The 26,815-nt window shown below is 40.7% G+C and overlaps 1 protein-coding gene across 2 annotated transcripts in view; it reads right to left on the bottom strand.

Moving 5' to 3' along the window:
• Window positions 1-26,815, bottom strand: part of LOC143718612 (uncharacterized) — a 796,762-nt gene that overhangs the window by 749,383 nt on the left and 20,564 nt on the right. Inside the window, exons 2-4 of one of the 2 annotated variants that reach the window (XR_013196456.1) lie at window positions 20,350-22,098; window positions 19,025-19,914; window positions 18,124-18,939 (exon numbers count right to left, since the gene is read on the bottom strand). Coding sequence is in view for 1 of the 2 variants with exons in the window: in XM_077209632.1 (XP_077065747.1) it covers window positions 20,876-22,098 (1,223 nt within the window). In the remaining variant the exon portion in view is untranslated. Of the gene's footprint in view, window positions 1-16,212; window positions 22,099-26,815 lie in introns of those variants that run through there. The other variant, XM_077209632.1, reaches the window with a different exon arrangement.

The raw sequence follows: 26,815 nt of genomic DNA, 5'->3' as shown, positions 1-26,815 counted from the left end.
ACTGACAAAAGTCCCACTCAGGCTTCAGGGTTCGTACACCTTTTCCGAAATCAAATTCAAGCACTTTTCAAGGACTTTCAAGGTCCATTTTAAAGCTTTTTCCAGCAGCTTACACCACCGTAAATTACATACCAATACATAGTCAAAATTATTATTTAGTGTTTTTATCTCATTAAAAGAGATAATGCTATAAACAGGCAAATTGTGTTTCGTAATAGCAGAAGGATCAGATATTTAAGCAAATCACAGGTTTTATTTTGCAAAATGTATTACTGTCTAAGAAGATAATGCCTATGAATAAAACTTCACGAGTTCACACTTACATACAATTAGAGGGGGTAAAGTATAATGCGTATTTGGCGTGCTGTCCGGGGGAGGGCTCCGAGCTCCAGAGTACTCCCCCTGTATTTAAAGTGGTTAGGACTAGAAGAGTGGAGAAGGGGTGGGGGAGGGACGCTGCTAAACTGTCAATGAAATGAGGTGAGACTGCTGAGTCTATATATACACATTTTAATCATTGATTGTAGAGTGCTCTCCACTCGTGGTAATTATCTGAATCTGCTCCTCCCGAACTTTTGGCTCATTTCCACTGAGCGGTACGGTACGGTACAGTACGGTTCGGGTCGGTAAACCATGATCCGGCTAGCGTTTCCACAGCCAACAGTACCCTTACTTGATAGGCGTGGTGTTTGCCGGAATGAAGCGATCGACGTCATTTTCGCGCGAAGAAGAAAGCGAAATAGTAAACAACAATGGATGACATACAGCAGATTGTTCTTGCTTTTCGGCATGTTTGTCACAAGAAACAAGCGCCGGCATTAGGCATTTCTCAATACCAAGTAGCCTACGCAAAGTCCGACTCAGGAGAATGACTCCCGAGGACGCGAGTCCAGTAATTCTGCTAATGGAACAGCGCGTTCTTGAAAGCGCCACTCAGCTCGCTCTGCTACTCCGATTATCTCTGTATGTACATTTTAGGCAACAATAAAACGAAATATGTTATAAAACACCACTATGCTTCTTTTCGATTTCATTTAAATACATTTTAAACATTATAAGCAAGCACACAAATGTGGTTTAGGCAACGCATAACCTATTGATTAGGCTATATTCACTGCATGTATACGGTAGCCTATATTTATAACAAAACTAAATATAAAACACAACCCTGCCTCTCTTCGTTTAAATTTAAAAATATTAAACATATTCCAGGCAATATGTGCATTGGTACAAATGTTGCAATAAAGAACATTACAGATGATCTTGTAATAAAATAAAAAATGACAAAACTCAACCCTATGTCTTTTTGTTAAATTTCAGTTTTATGAATAATAGCCATTATAAAAGTATAAGCTTAACCAGACAGTCTTTGGGAAGCCCTGGAATGAGCGCTATCGCCCTCCTGGAGCATACAGGCAAAACATTAGATAATTTGTTATTTTGTAATACTCTACTAAGTTATCTATTTAGCCTTAAATGTACTAGACAAAATATTAAGAAAATATTTTTTCCTTTTTATTCTTGTAGGTGAATTGAAATAGAGTACCTTTACAGCCAGATGGGCAAAACACTGACTCCAGTGCTCCAGAACCCAGAGGATGAAGACAGGCTGGTGGAGGGAAATTGATGACCAAGACCTGCAAGATGAGGGGTTTGAGGAAGAGATCATGGAGGACATCACAGTTCAAGTGCCGTATGAGAGCCCCTCATCTTTGCCTCAGCCTCAGTCCCCAGCATCACTGCCTGACGTATCAATGGCTGATGTGTCACTGGCTGAGCCATCCACATTATCTGGAAAGGACAGCAACTTGCCCCTGCCCCTTCAGTGTTGTCACAGCCATCTGACACTGGAAGCAGTCTCTCCAACGAGGCTCAGGTAAGACAATTTAAGGGTTTTATTTAATTTCAATCTCGTTTTATTTCACATATATTAACATTAATCTGAATTTACTAGGGAGCAGTCATTGGGCCTGATGGCATCGCAGGGTGGGACAAGGTCCAGGATCTGGCTGGCTACCTGGTTGGTCTTCGTGAGGCTCCTTACCTCACTGACCTGCAGGTGACAGAGGCCATCCAGCTGTGGACAGCTCTCCATGACATAGACAAACAGCGGGTCAACTATCAGCCTCGACATCAGCCTCAGCTGACACATGGACGCTTTAAGGCACCAAAACGGTCCGGAGTCACACCGGGTGTGGAAAGTGTGAAACGCGGTCTGATTGAACATCCTGGGGGTCCAGCACAGTGGCTCAGCACCAGCCGCTTGGTTGAGGCCATTTGTACAAAGCTGTGTGAAAAAGAGGCCGCATTTGCTCTGTGCTGGCAACTTTGCACTGGCTACCTTTTAGAAGTCAGTAAGCTGGGCTGAGTTGAATGGGGGACGGAGGGGGGTGACTCTGGGACGCCAGAGTCACTGTCGAGCCCTCTTGAGGTGTCGTGGGCTAGTCGACGAAACACTGAGGACGGAAGGTGCCCACTTCAAGACCCTAGAGATGTTCCCTACTCCGCTCAATCCTGAGGGTTGTTATGGGGGGACGCACTGTGGTTGCAGCCGTTGTGTGTGCTTACGCGCAATACACTGCGGCTGTTATCACCAGACAGAAGGAGATTCACGTCACCAGATGGAAAGAAGTGTAAATGGAGGGAGAAGCATAGGTTACTGTAAAGCTACGTCTTAATTGGTGCTTATCTTGGCGAAAGCCGAGTTCAAATCAGCATGAAGTTTTAACATCTACTCTCGTGTAATGGAAATCATGAAGATCTGGATACGTCCAGTGATTGCGGTGAATAGTGCTGCTGGCAATAAGGGAAAGACCTTGTGACAGACTGGAGAGACAGCTGACAGGAGGAAAGAGACCCCATTGGGGCTGGTAAGGGTTAGTTACCCTTGTCGGCAGTATCCAGCTCTGTGTTTACAGGATGCTGGAGACACCCGCCCAAGGCTTCTGAAAATTTAAAGAGGAAAATACCCCTAGAGTCTGCGAGAGCAGGGGCGGAAGATGACTCAATGGTGGACAACATGGTTAACGACTTTGGAATGGAAACGGATATGAGTATAGAGAGTAATTCACAAAAGACTAGTTCAGGTTCTGCAGTTAGCAAAGCCATTGAACTCCAAGCTTGTGTCTGTGGCTGGAGCAAGGCGACAACGGTCAGGGGTTTGAAGATTCATCAAGGGAAAATGAAATGCTTGAGGGAGAAGGGACAAGGGCCTCGCATTGATCAGTACTTCTTACGAAGTCAGTCAAGTCAGTCGAATGAAATCCAGCGACAGGAAGCAAACCACAGTTCGCAGGATATCAGCACCCTTGTCATAGAGGAGAGGAGGGTTTGCACAGTTAGTGATGAACACATTGATTCTTGTGAACCCGGTCAGACTAACCAGCATAAGAGAGAAAAGAACCTCAACGGGCATAGGCCTGGAGTTATATGGCCAATAGCTTGTGAGAAAACTGCATGGGACATGGTAAACACAGATCTATGCTTTGCATTGGAAAGATTTACTGGTACAGTTGAAAAGAAGCTGGATAAATTTGGGGACATCATTTACGCATATGGAAGTGAGAGGTATGGTGTGGAAGAAAGGAAGGAAAAAGTACAAACTACTCCTGGATTGTCTAGACGGCAGCAGAAAATTGAAGGGTTAGTTAGAGAAAGGAGACAGCTGAGGAAGCAATGGAAAAGAGCGGAACAAAGTCAGAAGGAGGGACTCAATCTCTTACAAAGGGCCATAAAAGATAAGCTTGCAACATTACGCAGAGCTGAGCGCCTACGGAAACGCTACAAAAAGAAGGAGCGTGCAAGGGGGCTAATTTCTATAAAGATCCATTCAAATTCTTAAAGAAGTTATTCACCAGTGAGAAGAATGGCACTTTAAAAAGCATCTAGGGTTGAGCTAGAGAGATATTTGGAGGAAATACATACAGATGTAAAAAGGCATGAGCCTATGTCAATTCTGTCAGACATCCCACCTGTCAATCCACCAGAATACCAAATGGAGGTCTGTGCCCCTAAGTGGAAAGAGATAGAGCAGGTTGTGAGAAAGGCAAGGGCTTCATCATCTCCAGGGCCTAATGGAGTTCCATGTGTTATATATATATATATATATATATATATATATATAGTAGATCAATATATATGTTTTCCTTAAATTTTTTTAAAACCTATGCAATATGATGGATGTCCAAAAGATGGCACTCACAGACTATTTTTAAATGGGATTGGATAAATATCTTTTTGCTTTTAAACTGTGTGTGTGTGTGTGTGTGTGTGTGTGTGTGTTTGTGTGTGTGTGTGTGTGTGTGTGTGAGATTGTGCCTTGGTGTCTGTTAGTGACAAGAATTTAACCCTTGTTCAAGCTTAAGTTTAAGGCCTTGTCTTTTTGGATATATATATATATATATATATATATATATATATATATATATAATTATTATATTATTATTTTTAATAATATATATACATATTATTTTTCTCCAAAATATTCATATAACCCATATATGTATTTAAATGTATTTAAATGTATTGTTTGCTTTAAATTAAATTAAGATTGTATATTTGGTAATTGAACCTAAATGAATTTAAAATTAATGTGCTATATTTGCAGCTTTTTATTAAGAATGGTCAAGACAAAATGGTGAGCAATGGCAAACAGGGCAGAACAGAAAAGGCAGAGACAAACCAGGTTGACAGGCAAAGGGCCGAGGCAGGCAGCAAGAATCAGAGTCCAATAAACAATCCAGATTGGGCCAGGCAGAATGTAGTCAGCAACGGTAAACAATCGGTCAAATACAGAAATCAAACATGGGAAATGATGGCCGGGCAAAATCAATATAAGTGGCTATTGTGGTTAACGATCATAGGCCCTGTCCCACATGGCACACTTCATATGAATTTTCAGTCTTGTGTACTTATTTCATGTGTCCGTAAAATCCATGAGACCGAGTACGGTCCGCCTTGCGCTGATGTCATGCTGACGTGTGTCAAAAGCTCTCCCGAGCGCAAGGCGCACGTGTCGGATTCTGCAGTCGCGCGCAGTTGCTCTCCACCGACTGCGCTGATCAAAAGCATGATGGGAAACGACTTGCTGACGACACAGCTTAATGTTGATTGGTTTAAACAACCGTGATGTATTGTTCTCTTTAAAAGTGTTTGATTTTAAAACTCAGATATCATGTTTTATGTGTATATGTTATGTGTGAATATTCCCAAACTCTCGGACAGTGCGATCTCTATGGGTTATGCAATGTCATTTTATTATATATATATATAAAAAACACAGCCTATGTCTGTATTAAAGAAAAAATGATTGATAAACACTTATCTGGAATGGAATTAAATAACAAGTACTTTGGGTGTCTTGTTCATTATATTTATTTTCATATAAAAGCAACAGAACTTAAATTACATCCAGTTTATTAGCAACACTGTGCAAGAGCGTGAATCCCGCGATATCCATCATTGGTCTCGCAGGTGTCAGATCCACTGCGAGAAGCGAGAACTGTCCGGCTTGCCTGCGCTTTCTTCACTCCTCCTCTCACTGCAGCCGCCTACTCTCGACTACATTTCAGGCGAGGCAAGGCGCATCTCAAACAAGCCTATTGATTCATCAGACGAGTCGTTTGAGAATCAATTGAAAATGTGGTGATGTGCAAATGTATATTTAGAGAAAATGGAACAGTTTTTTGACCTTTGATGCATGTAAACATGTTGTAGGAGACTCCAAAAAAAAAAAAACATTAGGAAACTTTAAAATAGCATAATGGGGCACTTTAAGGAAAATGAGGGAATGCAATCAAAATTAGTGACAATTCTGTTAAGATTACACCTCAGAATATCTTTTTATGCTTGTCAAAATGGTACTCATACAAATCATCAAATGCTAGAAAAAAACTATAGGGTTTTCATAATAACAAGTGCATAGTATGCAAATAGTACTGTTATTTGTAAACCAAACAGTTTTATTCAAAATTATTCAACCCCATTGCAAATCAGGTTTATTGGTACTTTCAGCTGTTTGCAATGAACAAATCAAACAAAAGTAATTGAAATAGCTCAACACAACAAATGTTTTAGGTGGTTTCCTCAAATTCAACTGAAAATGCAACTTTTAATGAATTCTGCAATCTCAAATATATTCAGCCCCCTAAATAGAATCGTACTCGATTACTAACGTAACCTCGTTCCCTGAGAGTAGGGAACGAGTATTGCGTAGCCATACGCAGTGGGGAAAATCTTTTCCTCAGATTATTGAAGCTTTTATGTAAAACGCATTGCAGCCGCACAGCGAGCACAGTGAGAGACTGGCTCACTCATTGGCTGTACTGCAGCAACTGCACATCCAATGACGAAGGCGCCTCTGATGTGTGCGCCAATCAGATGCGCATAGACACGTGTCAGAGCGTCTATAAAGGAAGCAGGTTTAAATCGACTGAAGCGACAACTTGCCATGTTACTACAGTGCGGCAGGCTACGCAATACTCGTTCTATACTCTCAGGGAACCGAGGTTACGTTAGTAACCGAGTACGTTCCCTTTCGAGAACGGTCACTTCGTATTGCGTAGCTATACGCAGTGGGGACGCAATGTTAAATGCTGACGCAGTGGGGACGCAATGTTAAATGCTGCATCAAGTAACTGGCTGCAACTGAAAACCCAGGGTCCCTGGGCTCACAGAAACAAGCCAGAATTAATATATATATATATATATATATATATATATATATATACACACTGATAAGACCGGACACCGTCGGGTCTAAATCATATATATAGTGACATATATAAGTCACTAAGCTCATACCCCAAAATGAATTTACTAATAGACCGGGACACCCTCGGGTCCGATTATATATATGGACAAAAACATTAAAAGCTGTCGGCGAACCCCTTCCAGCAGCTTCTCTGTCTCCCTCTCTTCCCCCTCCCTCTGTTTCTTCTAACCCTGTCCCTCCCCCTAGGTCCCGTGGGAATTTCTCTCCTAGGCCGGCGCCCGTTGGAGGACCAGCACCGGGGCAGAGCCTGTCCCCGCACTGAGAGCGCCACCTAGGGGAGCAGCCTCCACGTCCTGTTTCCCTCCACTCTGTGCGCTCTCCCATGCCAACCACTTGACCCACTGGGGCGGCGGGAAGGACTGGGCCGGCCTGTTGGCGTTGCGGGGACCCTGGTCCTTTTATCGATCAGTGTCCAGTGATGGAGGTGGGGACCCTGGTCAGGGTCCCTGACACACCACAGGCCGCCCCCGATCGAGCTGGGTTGTACAAAATACCAGTGAGTATAAAGGGGGGTACTTTTCAGGCTTTGGTGGATTCAGGCTGTAACCAAACCTCCATCCATCAAAGTCTGATTCAACCTGGGGCATTGGATAATAGCCGCATGGTTAAGGTAAGGTGTGTGCACAGGGAAGTGGTGGATTATCCCTTAATGCCGGTCACGATCCAATTTAGGGGTCAAAAGCATAGTGTGGCGGTAGCCGTAAGTCAGCACCTCCGACACCCGCTAATTTGGGGACCAATTGGTTTAAAGTGTTATTGGGACATTTATGTGTGGGTGTTTCTGGGACTAAAAGGAAGCGGGGAGGAGAGCGGTCGCTCAGGTGGGAGAGGCTGTGCCGGGACCATCGGAACCTGAGCCAGAGGATAGGAACACTATTGAAAGACAGGATCTTTCGGAGCGTGATGACTTTACTCTGGAGCAGTCCCGAGATGAAACGCTTAAAAATGCACGTGATCAGGTCCGCACAATCGACAGACAGCCTCTCCACCCAGACCGGCCTCTTTCATATCCTTATTTCGCAATTATAAAAGATAAGTTGTATCAGATGACCCAGGACGCCCAGACAAAGCAAGATACAACACAGTTATTAGTTCCGAAAAGCCGTCGGGAAATGCTTTTCCAGGCGGCTCATTGTAATCCGATGGCTGGGCATTTAGGGCAGACAGCTACACTAAATCGCCGAATGACCCGTTTTTTTTTGGCCGGGCATTCACGAGAACGTGCGCAAGTGGTGCGTGTCTTGTCGTGAATGTCAGTTGGTAAACCCACCGGCCAACCCAAAAGCACCGTTGTGCCCCCTTCCTTTAATGGAGGTCCCCGTCGCGAGAATTGGCATGGACCTCATCGGGCCATTAGAACGATCCGCACGAGGGCATCGCTTTGCATTAGTCCTACTGGATTATGCAACGCGGTACCCAGAAGCAGTGCCGCTTCGCAATATTTCCGCCAAGAGCGTTGCGAGCACGCTGTTTCAATTAATCTCCCGGGTGGGAATCCCAAAGGAGATTCTAACCGACCAAGGCACGGCGTTTATGTCACGCACTATTCGCGAACTTTACGAATTATTGGGCATTAAATCGATTCGCACCAGCGTCTATCACCCACAAACAGACGGACTGGTGGAACGTTTTAATCGCACGTTAAAATCAATGATTCGGAAGTTTGTGCAGGAAGACGCCAAAAATTGGGATAAGTGGCTAGAACCCCTCTTGTTCGCTGTACGCGAGGTCCCCCAAGCCTCCACGGGGTTTTCCCCCTTCGAGCCTCTTTATGGGCGTCAGCCCCGCGGGGTGCTGGACGTGCTTAGGGAAACTTGGGAGGACAGAACTTTGAATATCAAAAATGAAATTCAATATGTCATGGACCTGAGAACAAAACTCCACACTTTGGGGCGGCTTTCTATGGAGAATTTGTTACAGGCCCAGGACAAACAAAGCCGGCTGTACAACAGGGGGGCTAGACTACGCGAATTTGCACCGGGAGATAAAGTACTTGTATTATATTACTCCCCACGTCCAGTTCTAAATTACTCGCAAAGTGGCAAGGACCCTTTGAGGTCACATGGCGAGTCGGGGATCTCAACTATGAGGTTATTCATACAGACAGGGGAGGGGCACATCAGATTTACCACCTCAATCTCCTTAAAAAATGGAATGAGGGAGAATCAGTGATGTTGGCAATGGTAGTGAGTGGGGAGGAGGATCTTTGTCCAGAAGCGAATTGAAAGTCTCAATCAATCGCTCTGGCCCCTGGTGGAGATCACCTCTCGCCGTCCCAAATCACTGATATACGTAATTTGCAAACGGAGTTTGCTGATGTGTTCTCGCCCCTGCCTGGCCGAACGAACCTCAACTGCTAAAACCCCTTCCAAACCATTCCTACCAGTAGGTACACCTCCTGTCAGCTGCTTGTTCTTCAGGAATGTCTGGACAAGAGCCTTCATCTGATTTTTGCATCTGTCTTGGTCCCTGAACATGAAAGACGGGTCCAGACACTCCATCTGCCTAACTGTAGCATATTTCAATGGCCTCTTCTCCAGTGCTTTTCTGACAATGTTTAAGAGGCCCTGCATACAATCCCTCTTAAATTCAAGGATCCTTAGCTCTGCACTTTTACTGTCCTGGACAATAAAACAATACATGTCAGTAATATCAAAGTGGAGTTTTAAGTACCACTAGGGCTGGGTATCGAGTTCGATACTTTTTAGGTACCGACCGAATTGTCTCGGTACTACCGAGTATCGAAACATGTCTTGTTTTTCGGTACCACATTTCGATACCTAAGGGATTAATCTAGTCATCGTCACTGAAACAATGAATAAGCATGCAGCATGATTGGCTGTGGCGGAAAAACACTAACGTTAGTTTACGCGGTTGCCCAGAGAGACGTGGCTCGTCGCACGTGAGGCTGTAGTGTGTGTGTGTGTGTGTGTGTGTGTCCCAACCCAGATAGATAGAAAATATGTGGAAAAGATAAACAGTGTACCTACCTATGTACCACACTTGATGCCAGAAGCACGCAATGCAATATTTTCGACAAGATAATTGCTGCCAAGACCGGCAACACTTGGTACTCTTGGAGAGTGTTTATCCATCTTCGACTGCAATGGAGCGCGTCACAAATAAACCGAAACTCATCGTATAGGATACTTGACTCACAGAAACGAGAAGGCATATAGACTTAAATATAAGTTCAAATATGTCTACTTTTAAACGAAACAATTAGAAATAAATAGTTTGCTTATGCAATCCATAGGCGTGTTCACTAGCCTATACTGCAGGAATGAATGATCGAGGCAACATCGCCATATTCATCTTTGCAGACAACACAATCAGTAAACACTTGTTTATTAATAAAAAGTATAAAAATATCCTTGCTATTTTTTCCCGACACAATCATTAGGCTACTTTCGCTACTGCTTTGCGGCAAGCTTTATGCAGGTTTTTTTTTATAAGCTTTGAGCGCGTATAGTACGCACGCACTCCAGTATTTAATTCAATTCACATTTATTTGTATAGCATTTTTCACAAAACATATAGTTTCAAAGCAGCTTTACAGAAAATGCATGTGTCTGAAATTACAATTTAGAGTGATCTGTTAGAGGTGACTGTGTGTAATGCATTTCAATTAATTTTCATTGTTTCATTGTTAAACAATGCATTAAGGCAGAAACAATGAGTTTATTGAAGTAAAGAATATGTTGTTAAATGATTAGGAAACATTGAAAACTTAAGCATTGGTGCTTTTTTACTGACTCAAAATATGAGTGAAAAAAAGTCAACAAACTGAAAAAAAAGGTAATGTAATGTTGTTAAAATAGGATTTTAGGATTTTCATAAAATTGGTATCGAAAACGCTATCGTTCAGGAACCGGTATCGAAGTCAAGGTATCGGTATCGAAAATTTTGTTACCCAGCCCTGAGTACCACATGGCATGAAGTCATATCATAGGTCAATTATGTGACTTTATGCAATGGGGTCATACAATTTCTTATTTGCTGTGATTGGGATGTCTCAGTAGAATCATACTTGCTTCACATGATCTATGTGAACCTACACTTCATTATGGGGAATCACCATCCAAAATACATTGCTTTTAAAGGAGAAAGCAGGCAAAAACACAGGTTCAATATTGTCTGAACGCATGCACAACCTTGGAAATGCACAGCATATCAAACCATTCTTCAATCAAACGGTGAACCTCATACAGATCACAAATACGTTTAGTATGCTTAGCAAAATTATACTTTCAGCGTACATACTGATCATAATAAATATCCAAAATTACCAAACACGATACCTTGACTGCTGCCTCAGCACCCAAGCCAATATCAATCTTCTGGGGGAGGAGGAGCAAGGTCTTGTCGGACGTATCAAGCTTGGTGAGCTGAAGAGGAGTGATGTCCTGGAGGACCTCTCTCTTCATACAGCGTCTCAGTAGACTCTGTCAGTAGGCAAAAGTACCATTAGCCCATTTAATTTCCTTTTATATTTCACACAATGAAATCCTAATTCTCTCATCTAATTCATTAGGATTTCATTAATTTAAGAAGGCACTTACCTGGGCTTACAATAGTAAGTAAATTTTATTTATATAGCACATTTTTCGACATAAATGCCACTACAGGCATACATGTAATAGGAGACTGGCCCAGTACAACATTTTATATGCAATCCCCAAAATGTGACAAATACTTTGTTATTTTGGACAAAAGCATCACAGATGAATAAATAAACAAATAAAATGATAAGCCCATGCCAACTAATCATAACCATATACCATAAATAATTACCTTAATTAACTCAGCCAGATCTTTGCCAAAGAAAGGCATCACAGGTTCATCGGTCTGGTATTTCTTCATGAACGGATGGAAGGTCCTGGCCAGAGTCATGAAAAAGTGCATCTTCGCTGTCGTAAGGGGATCCTTAAAGGCTGCTTCGATGGTGTCAAAAGATGCTGTTTTGGGATTTGGGAGTTGTTTTTTGTGCACAGCGTTCACATACAGCATGAGCGATGGCCAGACTTCCAGCGCCCGTTCAACAACTGGGAGATTTTCAAGCCACCTGTGGCCACAAAATGGTTTGGGAAACAGTGTAGATTTTGTGACTTTTTCATAGTCCTCCCTCCTTGCAGGAACATTGTGGAAAAGAGTGTGCATGGCCTTTAAAATTTTATCCACATTCCACAACGAAAATCCCACCTTGAAGGAGTTATGAAGTGTGTGGAGTCCACAGCTGCCGACGGACACCAGTTGTGCACCCCCATACTTCTCTGCATGGTCCTGTTGGAGTAGGTCCAAAAGCTTAGAATTCACATTCGGTCCATCCATGGACACTGAAAACAGCCTGCTGCGGTCCAAATGATGCGATGCCTCCTTTTGGAAAATAAGAAGAAAAAAGCTTAAAGCTTAAAGATTACATTCATGTATAAATTCAGCTACATGTTAAACTGCAACCTTTACTCTAGTATGGAGCTGATGCAGCTGATAAAAAAGACATTCAATTTGGAACCAATGACTGTAGATGGAACCAACAATTAGGCCTATTTCTAGTGTTAATTTTGTCACCTATTTTTAATTAAGTCTTAGTCTTGTGCCAAATGTCCTTGTTAGTTTTAATTATATTTAGTCATTTACATATATTTTTTTGTTAGTCAAGTTTTAGTCGACTAAAAGTCTCTCATCATTTTAGTCTACTTTTAGTCAAAAGAAAACTCAAGGTATCTTAGTCAAGTTTTAGTCGACTAAAAGTCTTTTAATTTTAGTCTAGTTTCAGTCAAAAAAGAACTCAATATATGTTAGTCTAGTTTTAGTCAAAACAATTGTAGTCTTTTTTTAAAATAACACATTATTACTGATAAACATTTCAGTAAAAAAGTGTTTCACATATCTCAAACATTGGTTAAATGTCATAATTACCTGACAAAATACAGTTGTTGAATGATTTTTGTTGAATGCAAATGTTAAACGTGTCTGGTTTACAATTTCTGATTTAGGACTCGAGCTTGACTGCACATCACATTTTTTACTTTATTGATACTGCTTTTAATCGTCCGGGCCGGTCATCGGGACATAAGCTGTCATGTACAATAAAAGCCTGGGCAGCGACAGGAAATATAATTTAAAACAAAAAGCCTGCCTAGACTGTGGACTTGTTGCGCTCAGGATTATTTATTATTTTTGAGCGGCGTGTGGACGAATTCTTTCTACGCACACACTATTTTATTTCTTGATAACAGATCGCTGCTAACTATAACACACCGTTGTCATGAACACACAGGATTCTAACCGTAGAGACGGAGCGCACTATTTTCTTTAGCGGAAGCAATACAATCGTTTTTAAATCAATAAACTTTTAAATCATAATTTTGTGTCAAATGATTGTTTTATTTGGTAGGTAGCAATGTAATAAGCCAGGTCCTAACTCGTTCTGAATATTAACAGCTGATGAAAAAGCAGAGACGATTTTAGATGAAAATGAAGATAGATTTTATCTTAGTTTTTATTTTATGCGAAACATTTTCGTCTCGTCTTTTTTCGTCAACAATAATGCGTGTTAATTAAGTCTTAGTCAGCGTTTTTGGACAGTGGTGCAGTCTTGCCATCATTTGGTCTTAGTCATAACAAAAAAGGTCATTGACGAACATATTTTGTCTCGTCTCGTCTGACGAAATTAACACTATAAGGCTACAATGGTGCATAGATGTTATAAATCATATGGATCATAGGACGATATGCACATTTTACACAATATAGCACACTACATTTTTAGCATATTCCCCTAGATGGGGTAGGCCTATGACATGATGTTCAAATGCAGACTTACAAATTGATAAGTAGCTCCTACGTCCGAGGCCAATCAGTAAAGTAGGCCATCTCACTTACTTCGATATGCTTCAGGAGGTCCTGCGCTGTCCCATGTCCCATGAACTGAGATCCCATGTATCTCAACCGCACCTCTCCATTGCTCCAGAAACGAATGTGGAGGTCCAGCTGCTTGGATTTGGTGGATGAGTTGAAGCTTTCGTCGAACATCAAGATCTCTCTTGATGAAGTCCGCTACACCAAATCTTGCTATATAAGCGATCTTGTTCGGTCCGCACGTAAACGTTTTCGCAATGTTTGAGTCGGGGAACATTGCCTGGAAAACTTCACTAATATTATCGTTACTGTTATATGACATATGTTTTGTCACGGTGTGGAAAATCCAAAGTACCTCCGATTTTGAAGTCTCAGTGGATCCGAAAGTAGCCCGAAGATCAGACCGACTCAACGAAGCTGTAACATTTTTGCCTTGGAATCCGGAGGGACCAGGCATCGACAATGATGTAGGCCTAGGCAGCTGGGATACCGAACAGAACTGTGAGATGGTTTGACTCTGCTGAAGGTTTTTCATGGCAAGCTGGTGTTTTTCCGCTTTGGCATGAGACTTGAGCGCCTTCACACCCAATGTCCCTAGCTGTATTATCTTCTTGCATATTTTGCAGCGATCTCTATTGCTAGGGACAGCTTGTAACCAGCTGCAAAACTCACCTTTATCGAGCCAAGTCATGTTAAACACACACTTCCCCATGATCTTTGAAAACTACGCGCTCGACGACAGCCCTGACTTAACGTTGCACGAATTCGGCGGGCAGGTAGCTAGTGAACCAACTTCCTTCACTTTATTGGCGGCGCGGGTTACATACCGCCACCTACTTTACAGGAGTTATACCTGCAGTGATCACGCAAAGGGATTATCATCATCACGTAGCCTACTAGAAAACAAAACAACCAAAGTTTTATTTTCCGCGGACAACGCTTGACCACAATTAACAAAATGAACGAAGGTAAGAATTTTAAGACTTGGGTAAATTAAATTTAAGACCTAAACTTGTGTTTTTAGGCATTTTGAGGCCTTAAATTTCACTTTCTGAATTTAAGTCTTTTTTAGACTTTTTAAGACTCCGCGGGAACCCTGTAAAACTGTGTAATAATTGTTCACATTTAAACCATATAGATTTTTGGGTGAATTTCAAGATGAGTGAGAAGGAGTGGGGGAAGAGGGAAAGACATGTAGATTAGGATGATTCTGAGGTGAGACTTGCTCTCGAATGGTGATGCCTTCACAAGAGTGAGTTCAAATGTTAATTTCCTTTGTTTTCTCAGAGAGTAGCCCTCTTTTTCAGTTCTTCCAGTTTTTTCAGTCTTACACTCATCACTGAGAAAGCCTCAGAGCTGATGTTGTTATGGCAATGGGCGTTTGTTTTCGACACGAGCGTGGTAGACCAATCACAACAGACTGAGCCATCTGGCCAATCAGAGCAGAGTAGATCACAGAAAGGAGGGATTTAGAGAGATTGATTCATCTGACAAGTCGCATGAAAATCATTGAAAATGTGGTGATATGGAAATGTATATTTTGAGAAAATTAAAGTTTTTTTTTACCTTTGATGCAAATAATGGGGCACTTAAAAGAAATGAGGGAATGCAATCAAAATTAGTAAAAAATCTGTTAAGATTGCCACACCTCAGAATATCTTGTTATGCTTGACAAAATGCTACTCATACAAATCATCAAATGCTAGAAAAAAAAAACTAGGGTTTTCAGAGTAACAACTGCATAGTATGCAAATAGTACTGTTATTTGTAAACCACACAGTTTTATTCAAAATTATTTAGGCCTAACCCCTATTGCAAATCAGGTTTATTGGTACTTTATTGGTACTTACTGTTTGCAATGAACAAAAGTAATTGAAATAGTTCAACAACAAATTTAAGGGGTTTCCCCAAATTCACCTAAAAATGCTACTTTTAATGACTTATGCAATCTCAAAGTGATTCAATCCCCTAAATCGAATCCCACACAACAGCACAAGTTTTCACAGCAGTTTTCTCACCACATTTATTTTGTTACTGAAAATGCACAGCACATATTTACATATTCATTTAAGCGCCATTTGCAATGTTCACCAAGTCTGCTGGCACTAAGCAGAGATTTTATAGTAATAAAATAATTTAGCTCAGTTAGAGAACAGACACTATAATTAAAAACTGAATGTGTCTGCTTAAAGCATAAGCCGAACGAAGGTCACAGCACAGATCAGTAGCAAAAGTCAGATTTTACCTCACTCTTGACTAACAAGATGATGGAGGAAGATTTGGTTTCAAAGCAAAATGTAAAATCACCCATTTAAGCAATTTTGTCATTGTACTGTTTTGCTGGTCTGCCTTGCTGCTTATTTGCATCTGTAAGCTACGTATAGCTTTTGGTTTTGAATCTCTATTTACTATCATTCCTTATATTGCTAAATATAATCTACTCATCACCATATTATAACTGTCCTGGCTATTTCAAACCAGGCCTGCTACAGAAGAATGAGGGGGAAAATCAATTTTGTTCTCTACCCTACCGGATACTGTGTTCAGGTTATGCATGAATAAACAAAGAACAAAGAAAATCTTTTCACAGCATGTATTGAATTTTTACATAAAACAATTCGCCATAAACACCAAAATAAACTCAAACATTAAATACATCACAAAAACATCAAATCATGGTGTGAGTTGAGTGTGAAACGTCTCATAAAGATGTTGCTGAATAATCAAGTTAATAAAGTGAGCAGTCTTTAGAATGAACAGTCTTATCTGCAAATGTTATAGTCTAGTAGCCAGCCCATAGAGCCCCACTGTGAACCCGGAAATGTTAAGTACATCAAAGTTTTATTGCAGAAATGTGAAGTATGGGTCCCCAGCATACAGAAACTGCCGGATGCTAATTTGCATATATTGAGCAATTTTCATTATTTTGCACTCTATGGCCAATTTCTACAATATGTGGGTGGATTTAGAGGTTTAAGAGAATGCTGATTTCATTTCTTGCACTATCAGACTCCAAAATTGCAATTCTATAACAAATTTGGATACATTTATACACATTTTTTATTAATTTCGGACAAAATTTTAGGTTATTTTCATGGCAAACAATAATTTCACATTTCAGAATCACAAGAGCTCTTGCTCTTTGATGTGAATGTTGATAACCTAATTTTGTTTACATTTCTTGAGGTCCGGTCATGTTTTTATGAAAATAAACTGTTGCAGCTAGCTGTTGTAGTTGTAATAAGTATGTCATAAAGCAAGGGAGCATAGATTTAAAGTCGAAATTCACCTTGCAAATATTTTTTTCTTATATCACCTTAATATTTGTACAAAAGTCAGTCAAGGGATTTAATGTTGACATTTTAATGTTGACATTACTTATGTTTTCACATTAAGATAAAAGGTGGAAAGAGTTATAATGACAGTATTGTTCAATACATTGTGAATTTCTAGTCAGATCCATTTTGTGGGTAAATCTGGTGTTCTAAAATTAGTTACCATTATTTTAAAATTTTGGATTCTTTTTTTAAAATCCAGACTTTGACATCAGGTTTGATAAGGAAGGATTAAAAACAGTCGATATTCAGTGTTATTGCTGCTTTCTCAAGTTGTTGTGGTGGAACATTCTTTAGGGTTAAGTACTTTCAAAACAAAGAGAGATTGGTTTGATCAGGTCAAAATGTTGGGAAAGAAGTATCTGTTTGCACCATGCAGTGGCAAAGATGGCGACTTTAAAATATCTGGGTCCAAAGGAATCGCTACTATACAAATTAAGAGCGAGGAGCTCGGAGACACAGCCATACATGAGACTTTGTCAAACATTATTGCTACTGATGGTGCTTCATCAGCTTCTGTGTTATGTCACAAATCTTGCTACAGCTCATATACTTCTCGCTCTAGAAATGATAGCAAACGCAAGTCAGACTCATGTCAGAGTCAGCCCGGAAAGCGAATCATTCGCTCTCAACTCTCTGACTTTGAGTATTCAAAACAGTGCTTGTTCTGTGGTCTTATTTGTGAAGAAAAAGACAGGTGGAATCCAGTTAAAAAATGTCAGACTTTAGATAGGCCAGGCCTTCCATCCTTCAAAGATGTGATTTTGTCTAAATGTGATGAAAGACAGGATGATTGGGCAGAAGTTGTGAAGTTACAGGTGAATGGCATCATGGACCTACCAGCAGCTGATGCTCAGTATCACTCCAAGTGTTACAATGCTTTAAGGAAGGTACCTCTTGACTCAAGTGCAAATGCTAGTAAACCAATTGACAGCTGCCTAGCTTCGGTCATAGACCACATGAGTGCAAACAAGACAGTGACTTGGACTGTCTCTGAATTACATGATGTTTTTGTAGCTAATTCTGGAAGTTTGTGCCGGAAGCAAATGCTAGCCAACCTGTGTGATTATTATGGTGATGCTGTTATTTTACTGAGAGTGTAAGGATGCCAGACGATTGTTGGCTTTAGGCAGTACATTGGTAAATCACTCAAACTGGCCACTCCAATGACGACGATGATGATGATGTCAACAAGGTTGTCAGAAAAGTGCGGACAGAGGTCCAGAATATTCCATTGCCTCGTGAATACGACCTTGGCAGCTTTAGGCATGAACGGGTCATTCAAGATACATGTCCAACTCTCCTAAGGCTTGTATCCAGTCTTGTGTCCAGGGAAGAAACGGTGACCAAACCAGCACTCACACTTGCTCTCAATGCATCCAGCAGTACATCAGTAAAAGCTGGAATCAGACAACTTTGGGGCTAGCTGTAAAACTTCATAAGCATGGTAGTTCAGAACTGGTTCGGAACCTAAATGAGCATGGTCTTGTTGTAACATATGATGAGGTCCTCCGGTTCCGGAAGTCAGCTGCCAAATATGCCTCAGATTATGCAGATAAGTACCTGCGGGTATTAGGACTGGAGAGGTGCATTGGCCCTATTCACAGTTGGGGTGATAATTTTGATCTAGTAGTCTTCACACCCAATGGTTGCAGCACAACACATGCCATGGCCACTCAGTTTGTGCAAAATCCTGCAGGGATCCTGTTCCCTGGAGTGGCGACTCCAGACGGTGGGATTACATCGCTAAAAGTACCCCGTCTGACAAAGCTCCAAGCTGAGAAATTCTGTCCGGTAGCTAACAGCAGTCTTGTCACTGAACATAATACAGGCCCTAAGAAGCTGACTCCACCCGCTCTGAAAGAAGTGCCAAGAACAGCTACTGTCCAAGAGAGAATCCAAGAGAGGGTTTCTAGAGCACAGATAAGGGATGCTGCTTGGCTCTGTCAGCTCCATTCTAATCCTCTTCCCCTGGACTGGTCGGCCTACAATGTTGTGCAAGATCGTCACAGTGATGAAGGTGTGTCTTGAATGAAGACTATAAGTGTCTTTGGACCATTGCTCGACTCACCTCCTGCTCATCCTGATACAGTGCTCCGTACCATTACATACCTGGACACATCACTCAAGCAGCTTGGCAGATCAAATGGGGTGAACCACAGCGATGGGCATCTGTGTTTGTCACTTATTCAGTACTAGAAAATTGTTTGCCACCACACATCTCATTGGGTGTCTTAAAAAGCTACCCCATTAATATGTATCGTACAGTTGCATGATCCAAGTTATGTCAAATTCCCACATTGCTTTTTCCTCCAGAAATGCATAACATTTAGCCTAACAAAGATTCATCGTTTATCCAAAAAGCAATTTTGAATCCTCAAAAGTGTCAGGAGGGGATTCAGGCATCATCTAAAACCTTGAAAACCACTCACATATTGTAGAAATTGGCCATACAGTGCAAAATTTCTGGTCAAAATGGACGATTAAGCTAATAACGCTAATTATGCTAATTATGCAAATTGCTCAACAAATCAAATTAGCATCCGGCAGTTTCTGTATGCTGGGGACCCATACTTCACATTTCTGCAATAAAACTTTGGTGTACTCAACATTTCCAGGTTCACCTAGTTGGCTACTAGACTATTAGGTATTGATAAAAGGAAGATTTTGTCCTTCTGGCTGTAGCCCGGGAGTCTTTGAATACGATCCTTGGGCAGTTGCACCCATGCATCCAAGCAAACTCCCAATCCAACACTCAAAGGCAATGTGAGTCATGTGTAATACAAAAATCCTCAACAAAAGAAAACAACTCGTTAACATTCATACAAATTCTTCACAAAAGCATACACAAAAGATGAAATTTAAGAACTATAAACTCACAATTGAGCAGCAAACTAAACGTTTCACAAGCAAGGATTAGTGAGAACAGCAGATACCATGTGGTTACTCAAACTGAATCTACCTCTTACTCCTCTACTTCCTCTTTTATCCATAAGGAATAGGTGCTACTGGTGTCCCCTAGTGGATGGGATGAACATAGCACTGACAATAAGAACAAGTAAACCATGTGACAGACAGTGACTGTTACAATATATTAGATATAGTCAAATATTGCCTATCACATTAATCTGACATCACTAGCTTTTATCCAAATTGTTATCGCTATCACAATACGCTAGTATCTCGCTAGCATGTTAACCTGCCTGTAACAAGGTTATATGTTGTAGGAAGGAGGCGGTGGGAACCGGCGAACATTCAAAGACTTAAATAATAAGTCTAAGACCTCCACTGTCGTCGCTCCCTTTTTTATACTTTCGCTCCTGCGTGAGAGATAGGAGACGAGAGAGATACGTTGCACAGGTGTCGCTCATTAGTAATCACGCCACCGGCCTCACTCTCACGGCCTCGTCCTGCTTGCCACACTGAATCCGTGCTTGCCCTCTTTTTTTCGCCACACGTACCTTTTACAAGTCTATCCCAACTGTGGTAAGTAGGATCAGTCAACAAACACGGTGAGTAATGTCTTCTGTTATTGTCACTTGCACTTCGTGTAACATGTATAGTATTATCTGTCAGTAATGAGGGATTCACATGTGATAAATGCAGGGCGATAATCAGGCTGACGGAGAAGATTTCAGAACTACAGACACGCATCCAAACTTTCATCGAGGATAGTAAGAATGCAAGGGCTTTATTGTTCGGTTCCGGCTGTAGAGCCCGTGCAACTGGGTGACCGTGAGACGCTGTAGTGGCGGGACAAAACACAGCTCTTCCGTTCTGATTACACTTAAACAGATTCTCCCAACTCAGTGAAACACCCACTGAGAATTCTGTTGAAAGTGCCCTAATTATTGGCGATTTTATTACACGGAACGTGAATAATAGAGACAACTCGAAGAAAACAAAACTACACTTTTTTCGCATTTTGTGGAGAGAGAGCATAAAAGCGGCTAGAACGGCTTTCTCCTGTGTGAGTTTTTATGTGCATGTTAAAGTTTCCTTTTCGGTTGAAACTTTGTCCACACTGTTGGCAGGTGAAAGGCTTCTCTCCAGTGTGAATCACCATGTGCCTTTTAAAGTTTCCTTTTACAGCGAAACTTAGTCCACACTCGTCGCAGGTGTAAGGGCTTTCTCCAGTGTGAACTACCATGTGTATTTTAAGGTTTCCTTTTTTGTTGAAACTCTTTCCACACTGTTTGCAGGTGAAAGGCTTCTCTCCAGTGTGAATTCTCATGTGGACTTCTAGGCTTCCATGTTGACTAAAACACTTTCCGCACTGACGGCATTTGTAGGGTTTCTCTCCAGAGTGACATCTCATGTGGACTTTAAGGTGTCCAAGTTGATCAAAACTCTTTCCACATTGTTGGCAGGTGTAAGGGCTCTCTGCAGTGTGAACTTTCATGTGGACTTCAAAGTTTTTATGTTGAGTGAAACTCTTTCCACACTGAGAGCATGTGTAGGGTTTCTCTCCAGAGTGAGATCTCATGTGCTTCTTGAGGTTTCCATGTTGATCAAAACTCTTTCCACATTGTTTGCTGGTGTAACGCTTCTCTTTAGTGTGAATTCTCACATGGTTGCTAAGGTTTCCTTTTCGGTTGAATTGCCTTCCACACTGTTTGCAGACGTACGGCTTCTTTCCCATGTGAACTTCCATGTGAACTTCAAGGTTTTTATGCTGACTGAAACTCTTTCCACACAGTTGGCAGGGGTAATGATTCCCTTTATTGTGAATCCTCTTGTGGTTATCAAGATGTCCTTTTTGTCTGAATCTCTTTCCACACAGTGGGCAGATGCATGGCTTATCTCCCTTGTGATCTTCCATGTGGACTTTAAGGTCATGAAGTTGACCAAAACTCTTTTCACAATGATAGCAGGTGTAACCCTTCTCTTTATTGTGAATGCTCATGTGACAGTTAAGGCTTGCTATTCGAGTGAATCTGTCTCCACAGTGTTGGCAGATGAAATTACTTTTAGTTTCTGTTTTTTTATCTTTTTCTTGTGATGAAGTCTTTTCAGTCTGTGAGCAACTAAAAGATTTTATTTCAGTTGTGAAATCATGAAGATTTTCATATTGATCTTTCTGTTCCATTTCATTCAGTACTTGATTCTCCTCTTTCAGCGCCATCAGATCTAAGGCAAACAAGACAAATAAAAGTTAACCCCAGTTTAATGTCACAAAGCAACAGAAATTAAACCATTTATACATGTAAAACATTAAAAACAAAATTTAACTAGATTCTATACCCACTTGAAAAATGTGTTAATTGTGCGTCTAATCTGTCTGTCACTACACATTTATGTACAATATATGAAAAATAATCCACAATACCCCTCACCCAACAAGCAAACTAATAGTTAGACTTAAACTTTTTAAACCCCAAACCGGGTACTGGTTACCATAGCAGCAAAAACACATCATCATTTCTACACTTCAGAAATGGATAAATATATTCAAGTTCCATCTCTATATTTTCCTTTTGTGTTTATTTTGCCTATGGATTGATTCACACTCTTTTGAAATAATTAAAATATCACATGTAAAGCATGTTTAACATCTATGAGCTGCAATTAAAGTTTTCTGTATGTACATTTTTACATAATATTATAACTGTGTTATTTATTACTATTATAAGAATCTTGAAAGTTCGTCCCTCAACTAATCTAATTTATGCAAAACACCCACTAGAAGACAACCAACCCCGCCCCCCCCCCCCCCCCCCCCACCATAACACAAAAGTTATTGTAACATAATTGTCTATGTTGCTACACCAAAATAAAGATTTTCAAAAAAACAACAAAAAACAGGTACTGTGTTAGATTAAACTGGAAGGGTCATAGCACTTGCATATTGTTGTCCTATTGTTAGTTTAACCGCTTCTATTGTTCTCATTTGGAAGTCGCTTTGAATAAAAGCGTCTGCTAAATGAATAAATGTAAATGTAGTAATCAACTGCATAACAACTTAGTCAAGCAGTTAGAATTAAATCTACAATCACACCTGATGTGCCTCATGCTCCCACTAACCTGGGATCTAGTATTTACTTGTGCCTGAACGCAGATTTGCAGAAACAATGGATACAACGCAGTCTCCTAAATTTAATAATACTTTTATTAGAGTAAGTCAGAATAAAATCAAATGATACATTTACCTGGCGTAATAAATTGTTACATGTCAATAATAATCAGTTCAGAGATAAATACAAAACAAATGCTCTGGAATAAAGAGAAAAGATGCAAACTTGACATTAGAAAAAAACAATGCTGAGTGTCTGGACATTCAGCATTACAGGGCTGATCTGGCAACAGAATCGCCCTGAAGAGAAAACTCAAATGTTAATTTCCAGAAAAGTCCTGTCTTCTCTGGGAGTGGTCGTTCCTCAACCAGACTACCCACATTTTTTTTCTTCTTACAATAAGAGCCATGGCCAGTTTAGTGGTGCTGGAACGCCACTTATGGCTCAATTTGACTGAAAAAACGTAATGCCTCCACTCAGCAGTCCCCACCTTTGGTCTCTCTGGTCCCACGGTAAAGGGTGTCACAGCAGCGAAGTCATCGCAGGCCATGTGCTCCAGCTCCTTATCGCCAAAAAACTGCAGCCAGCAAAGCCAGTCCCTGCCACAACTCAGCAACAGCCAGCACCTGAGCATCGACAGCACCCACACCACTCCAAACGCTTTCCTACTAAACATCAGGGATCCCGGCCTAAGAAAACGCTGGACCCTGCGCCACCAAAGCAATTCTGATCATCCAGGATGGAGGGGAGGGTTAAGTCTTGCTGCGGCATGACCACCCTCCATAAAGTCTAGAGTGTTCATCTAGACACCCCGTTTAGTTACGGCTGTTGGAGCAGATGTTGCATTTTCAAACTATGGGCCTTTTCGAGTTCACGCACCCATGCAATTGACCTCTGTTATAGGGATCAAAATAAAAAAACAATAATACTCAACTAAAGATCACTTCCTCTTCCAAACTACTTGGACGTAAGCTCCCTGCCCAAATGTCTCCCTAAATAATTCAGCCCCTAGCCATCCAGGCCGAGGAGTGGAAAGCCATCCCCGGCGTGTCAAAATGGGTACTGGATACGGTGACACGAAGTCACTCGCTCTAATTCGCTCGCAGACCACCCTGTGTTGGGGCATAGTCAACACGTTGGTGACTGGCAAAGGGAGCCATGGACACAGTTCCTCCTCCAGCCACTACTTCCTCATTTCCAAGAATTAGAGGTCGACCGATTCATCGGTTTTGCCGGATATACCGGTACCGATAGTTGATTGGTGGGACTATCGATTATCGGCAAAAATCCAGACAGATAGTTTTTCCGGGTTGCTTTCGTTGCTGGAGCAAATCAGAAGAGTATGCTGTCATAACACAGTATGAGAGCACTGAGAAGAGACTGCTGGCATTGTACAGAGCGAAAGCAGCCTCTAGAGGCAAAATAAAAACTATCACTGACTGAGTTCAACGAAGAGATCAACGAAGCACTCGCTGGTTCTTCAGGTGCGCATTGAAAACACCGACAGTGAAACGGTATGAATACGGAACACTAAAGTACATATTGCCATATCATTATAAAGTCATTAATTTGTCGACTAGATGCTGCATTAGCAGGGAAAGAACAGCAGTATGAGAGGACTAACATTAGTAGTGGCTACCTCAAGCAATTATAGCAATGTGACGAAAACACACGCAAACCTGACCCAAATGTTTAATGTCGCAAGCATCCTTCAGCAATGGAAAGGTGCTATATAAATAAAACTTATTAGTAACTTATCAATTTTTAGCATTAACTAAAGTTAATGAATGTTGTAGAAGTATTGTTCATTCTTAATTTCAACATTTACTATTACATTTTAAATTAATGTTAACGGATCAAATAAAATTAAAACTCAATGTACTATGAACTAGAGCCCGACCGATATATCGGCGGGCCGATATTATCGGCCGATTTTAGGCATTTTCCTAACTATCGGTATCGGCATTTATAATGGCCGATAAATGAATATTTTAAAAAATGCGGGTACGGTGATTCATGTAAGGGTGGCGCTGCCAATAAAGCACCTAAAAAGCTGTCACAAGAAATGGCAAAAATAATGATTATGAATACAACAAAGGAGACATTTTAGCAAGGAGACATTTTAATTGTTTATTAATAAACAAGTGTTTTCAGTCAGTGTCAGCCAAAGATGAAGTTAACGATGCTGACTCGCGATCTTCAGTGAGCGCGCGCCAGAGAGAAATGCACATTTCATACGATTACATGAGTCTGTCTGTCTTTCGTTTTGAATTGTTCTGTTTAAAAGTAGACATTTCAATATAGATATATTTCAATTCTCACGTCTATACGCTGAGTTTCGGTTCATGAGACGAGCTCCAGTTCACCCGCAGGCGCCTCCGTGTCGAGATTATCTATCGTCTGCTAAATTTACTTCTTATAAATTAAATCCAGGCAAATGGCTGATGAAACATTGATTAAAATTAAGATACAATTAATACAAAACGAAATTCACTTTGAAACGAAAGGTTTTGTGCTTTCTGTTTGATGTCTATGTGAAAGTTTCAAAGCATTAGTGCCGCTTTCAGAGCGCTCACGTCCGAAGTGCTGAACTGTCGCGTCTGTAACATTGTTTTTTCCTCATAAATGCAAACACGAAAAATAAAATAAAATGAATATTTTATGTAGCCTGTGGAGACTGAGAGCCATCCCTTCTTCATCCGGTGGGTAGTAGCCTACTTGTGATTTGCGCAGTGTAATTCACAGAATTGATTTCTCTGCTACAAGCCTCTGTCACGTATTGTGTGAGCTTGTGACTATTACAAGCGCGCAGCTGAGAAGTCCTGATTATATTGTCTGCTATATTTAGGCCTTCTTATTTATTAAGGCAATTGGTTGATGAAACATTGATTAAAATGCGTTGCGCGAGCGATCTCCGACAGTAAACTGATTCTGCTTTGTCTAGGGTAAACAGCTGTTGCGACGCGAGCAGTAACGGCCGCGTCCGGTGTAGACACAGTGTTAAAGCTAATTCTGCCTGATAACGCTACGTTACAACATCAAGCAATATTCCAAAAATGTATATAATTATAACACTTTATATAGGGCCATTTTGCATTAAGAGTAGCCTAGTTTCACGTTTAGTACATTTTGCTTACTAATTATTTAAAATAGTATAAAAGTACTGTACATATGTAATTAAAAACGTTTTCATTATGATATTATTCATTTTACTTTAGTAAAAAGATCTGAGTTCTTCCTCCACTGGTAGAGATTAGAGGAATTAAGAGTAAAAATAGAAGATAATAAGGTTTTGTCAGTGACACTTTTTATATATTTATTGATACAAGTTATGACTAAATTAAAAGACAAAGTCGTCGTTAGTGAAGATTATGCAACAGTATTTAGAATATAATATAATATAATATAACATGCAATGCAAACTAGTTTGGTTACAGATCAGATGTATAATTCTCATTCTATCATTCCCCCTGCCTCCATTACATATCTGTGTCACACAAGTGTTTGATTACCACATTTGAGTGATCATTGCAAAACGTGTTTATAAAATATATTTATTCTGTTTATAGCTACTGTGTAAAGTACCCATCAAAAGTTTGTACACACCAATAGGAAAGTGTCCAAACTTTTGACTGGTATACTGTACTATAATACACATAAATAATATTGCTACTGTATTATAATATACACATAAATAATATCGGCCGATATATCGGTATCGGGCTTTTTTTACTCCCTAATATCGGTATCGGCATCGGCCCCCAAAAATCCATATCGGTCGGGCTCTACTATGAACTAACATGAATGAAATTTTAAAATTTTACAACAATTTA

Source organism: Siphateles boraxobius, unplaced genomic scaffold (genome assembly GCF_051911475.1).
Source record: "Siphateles boraxobius isolate OS27281-9 unplaced genomic scaffold, OSU_SipBor_1 61, whole genome shotgun sequence".
Classification (NCBI taxonomy): domain Eukaryota; kingdom Metazoa; phylum Chordata; class Actinopteri; order Cypriniformes; family Leuciscidae; genus Siphateles; species Siphateles boraxobius.
Note: the sequence above shows the minus strand (reverse complement) of the source record. Positions and strands in the feature narration are given on the sequence as shown.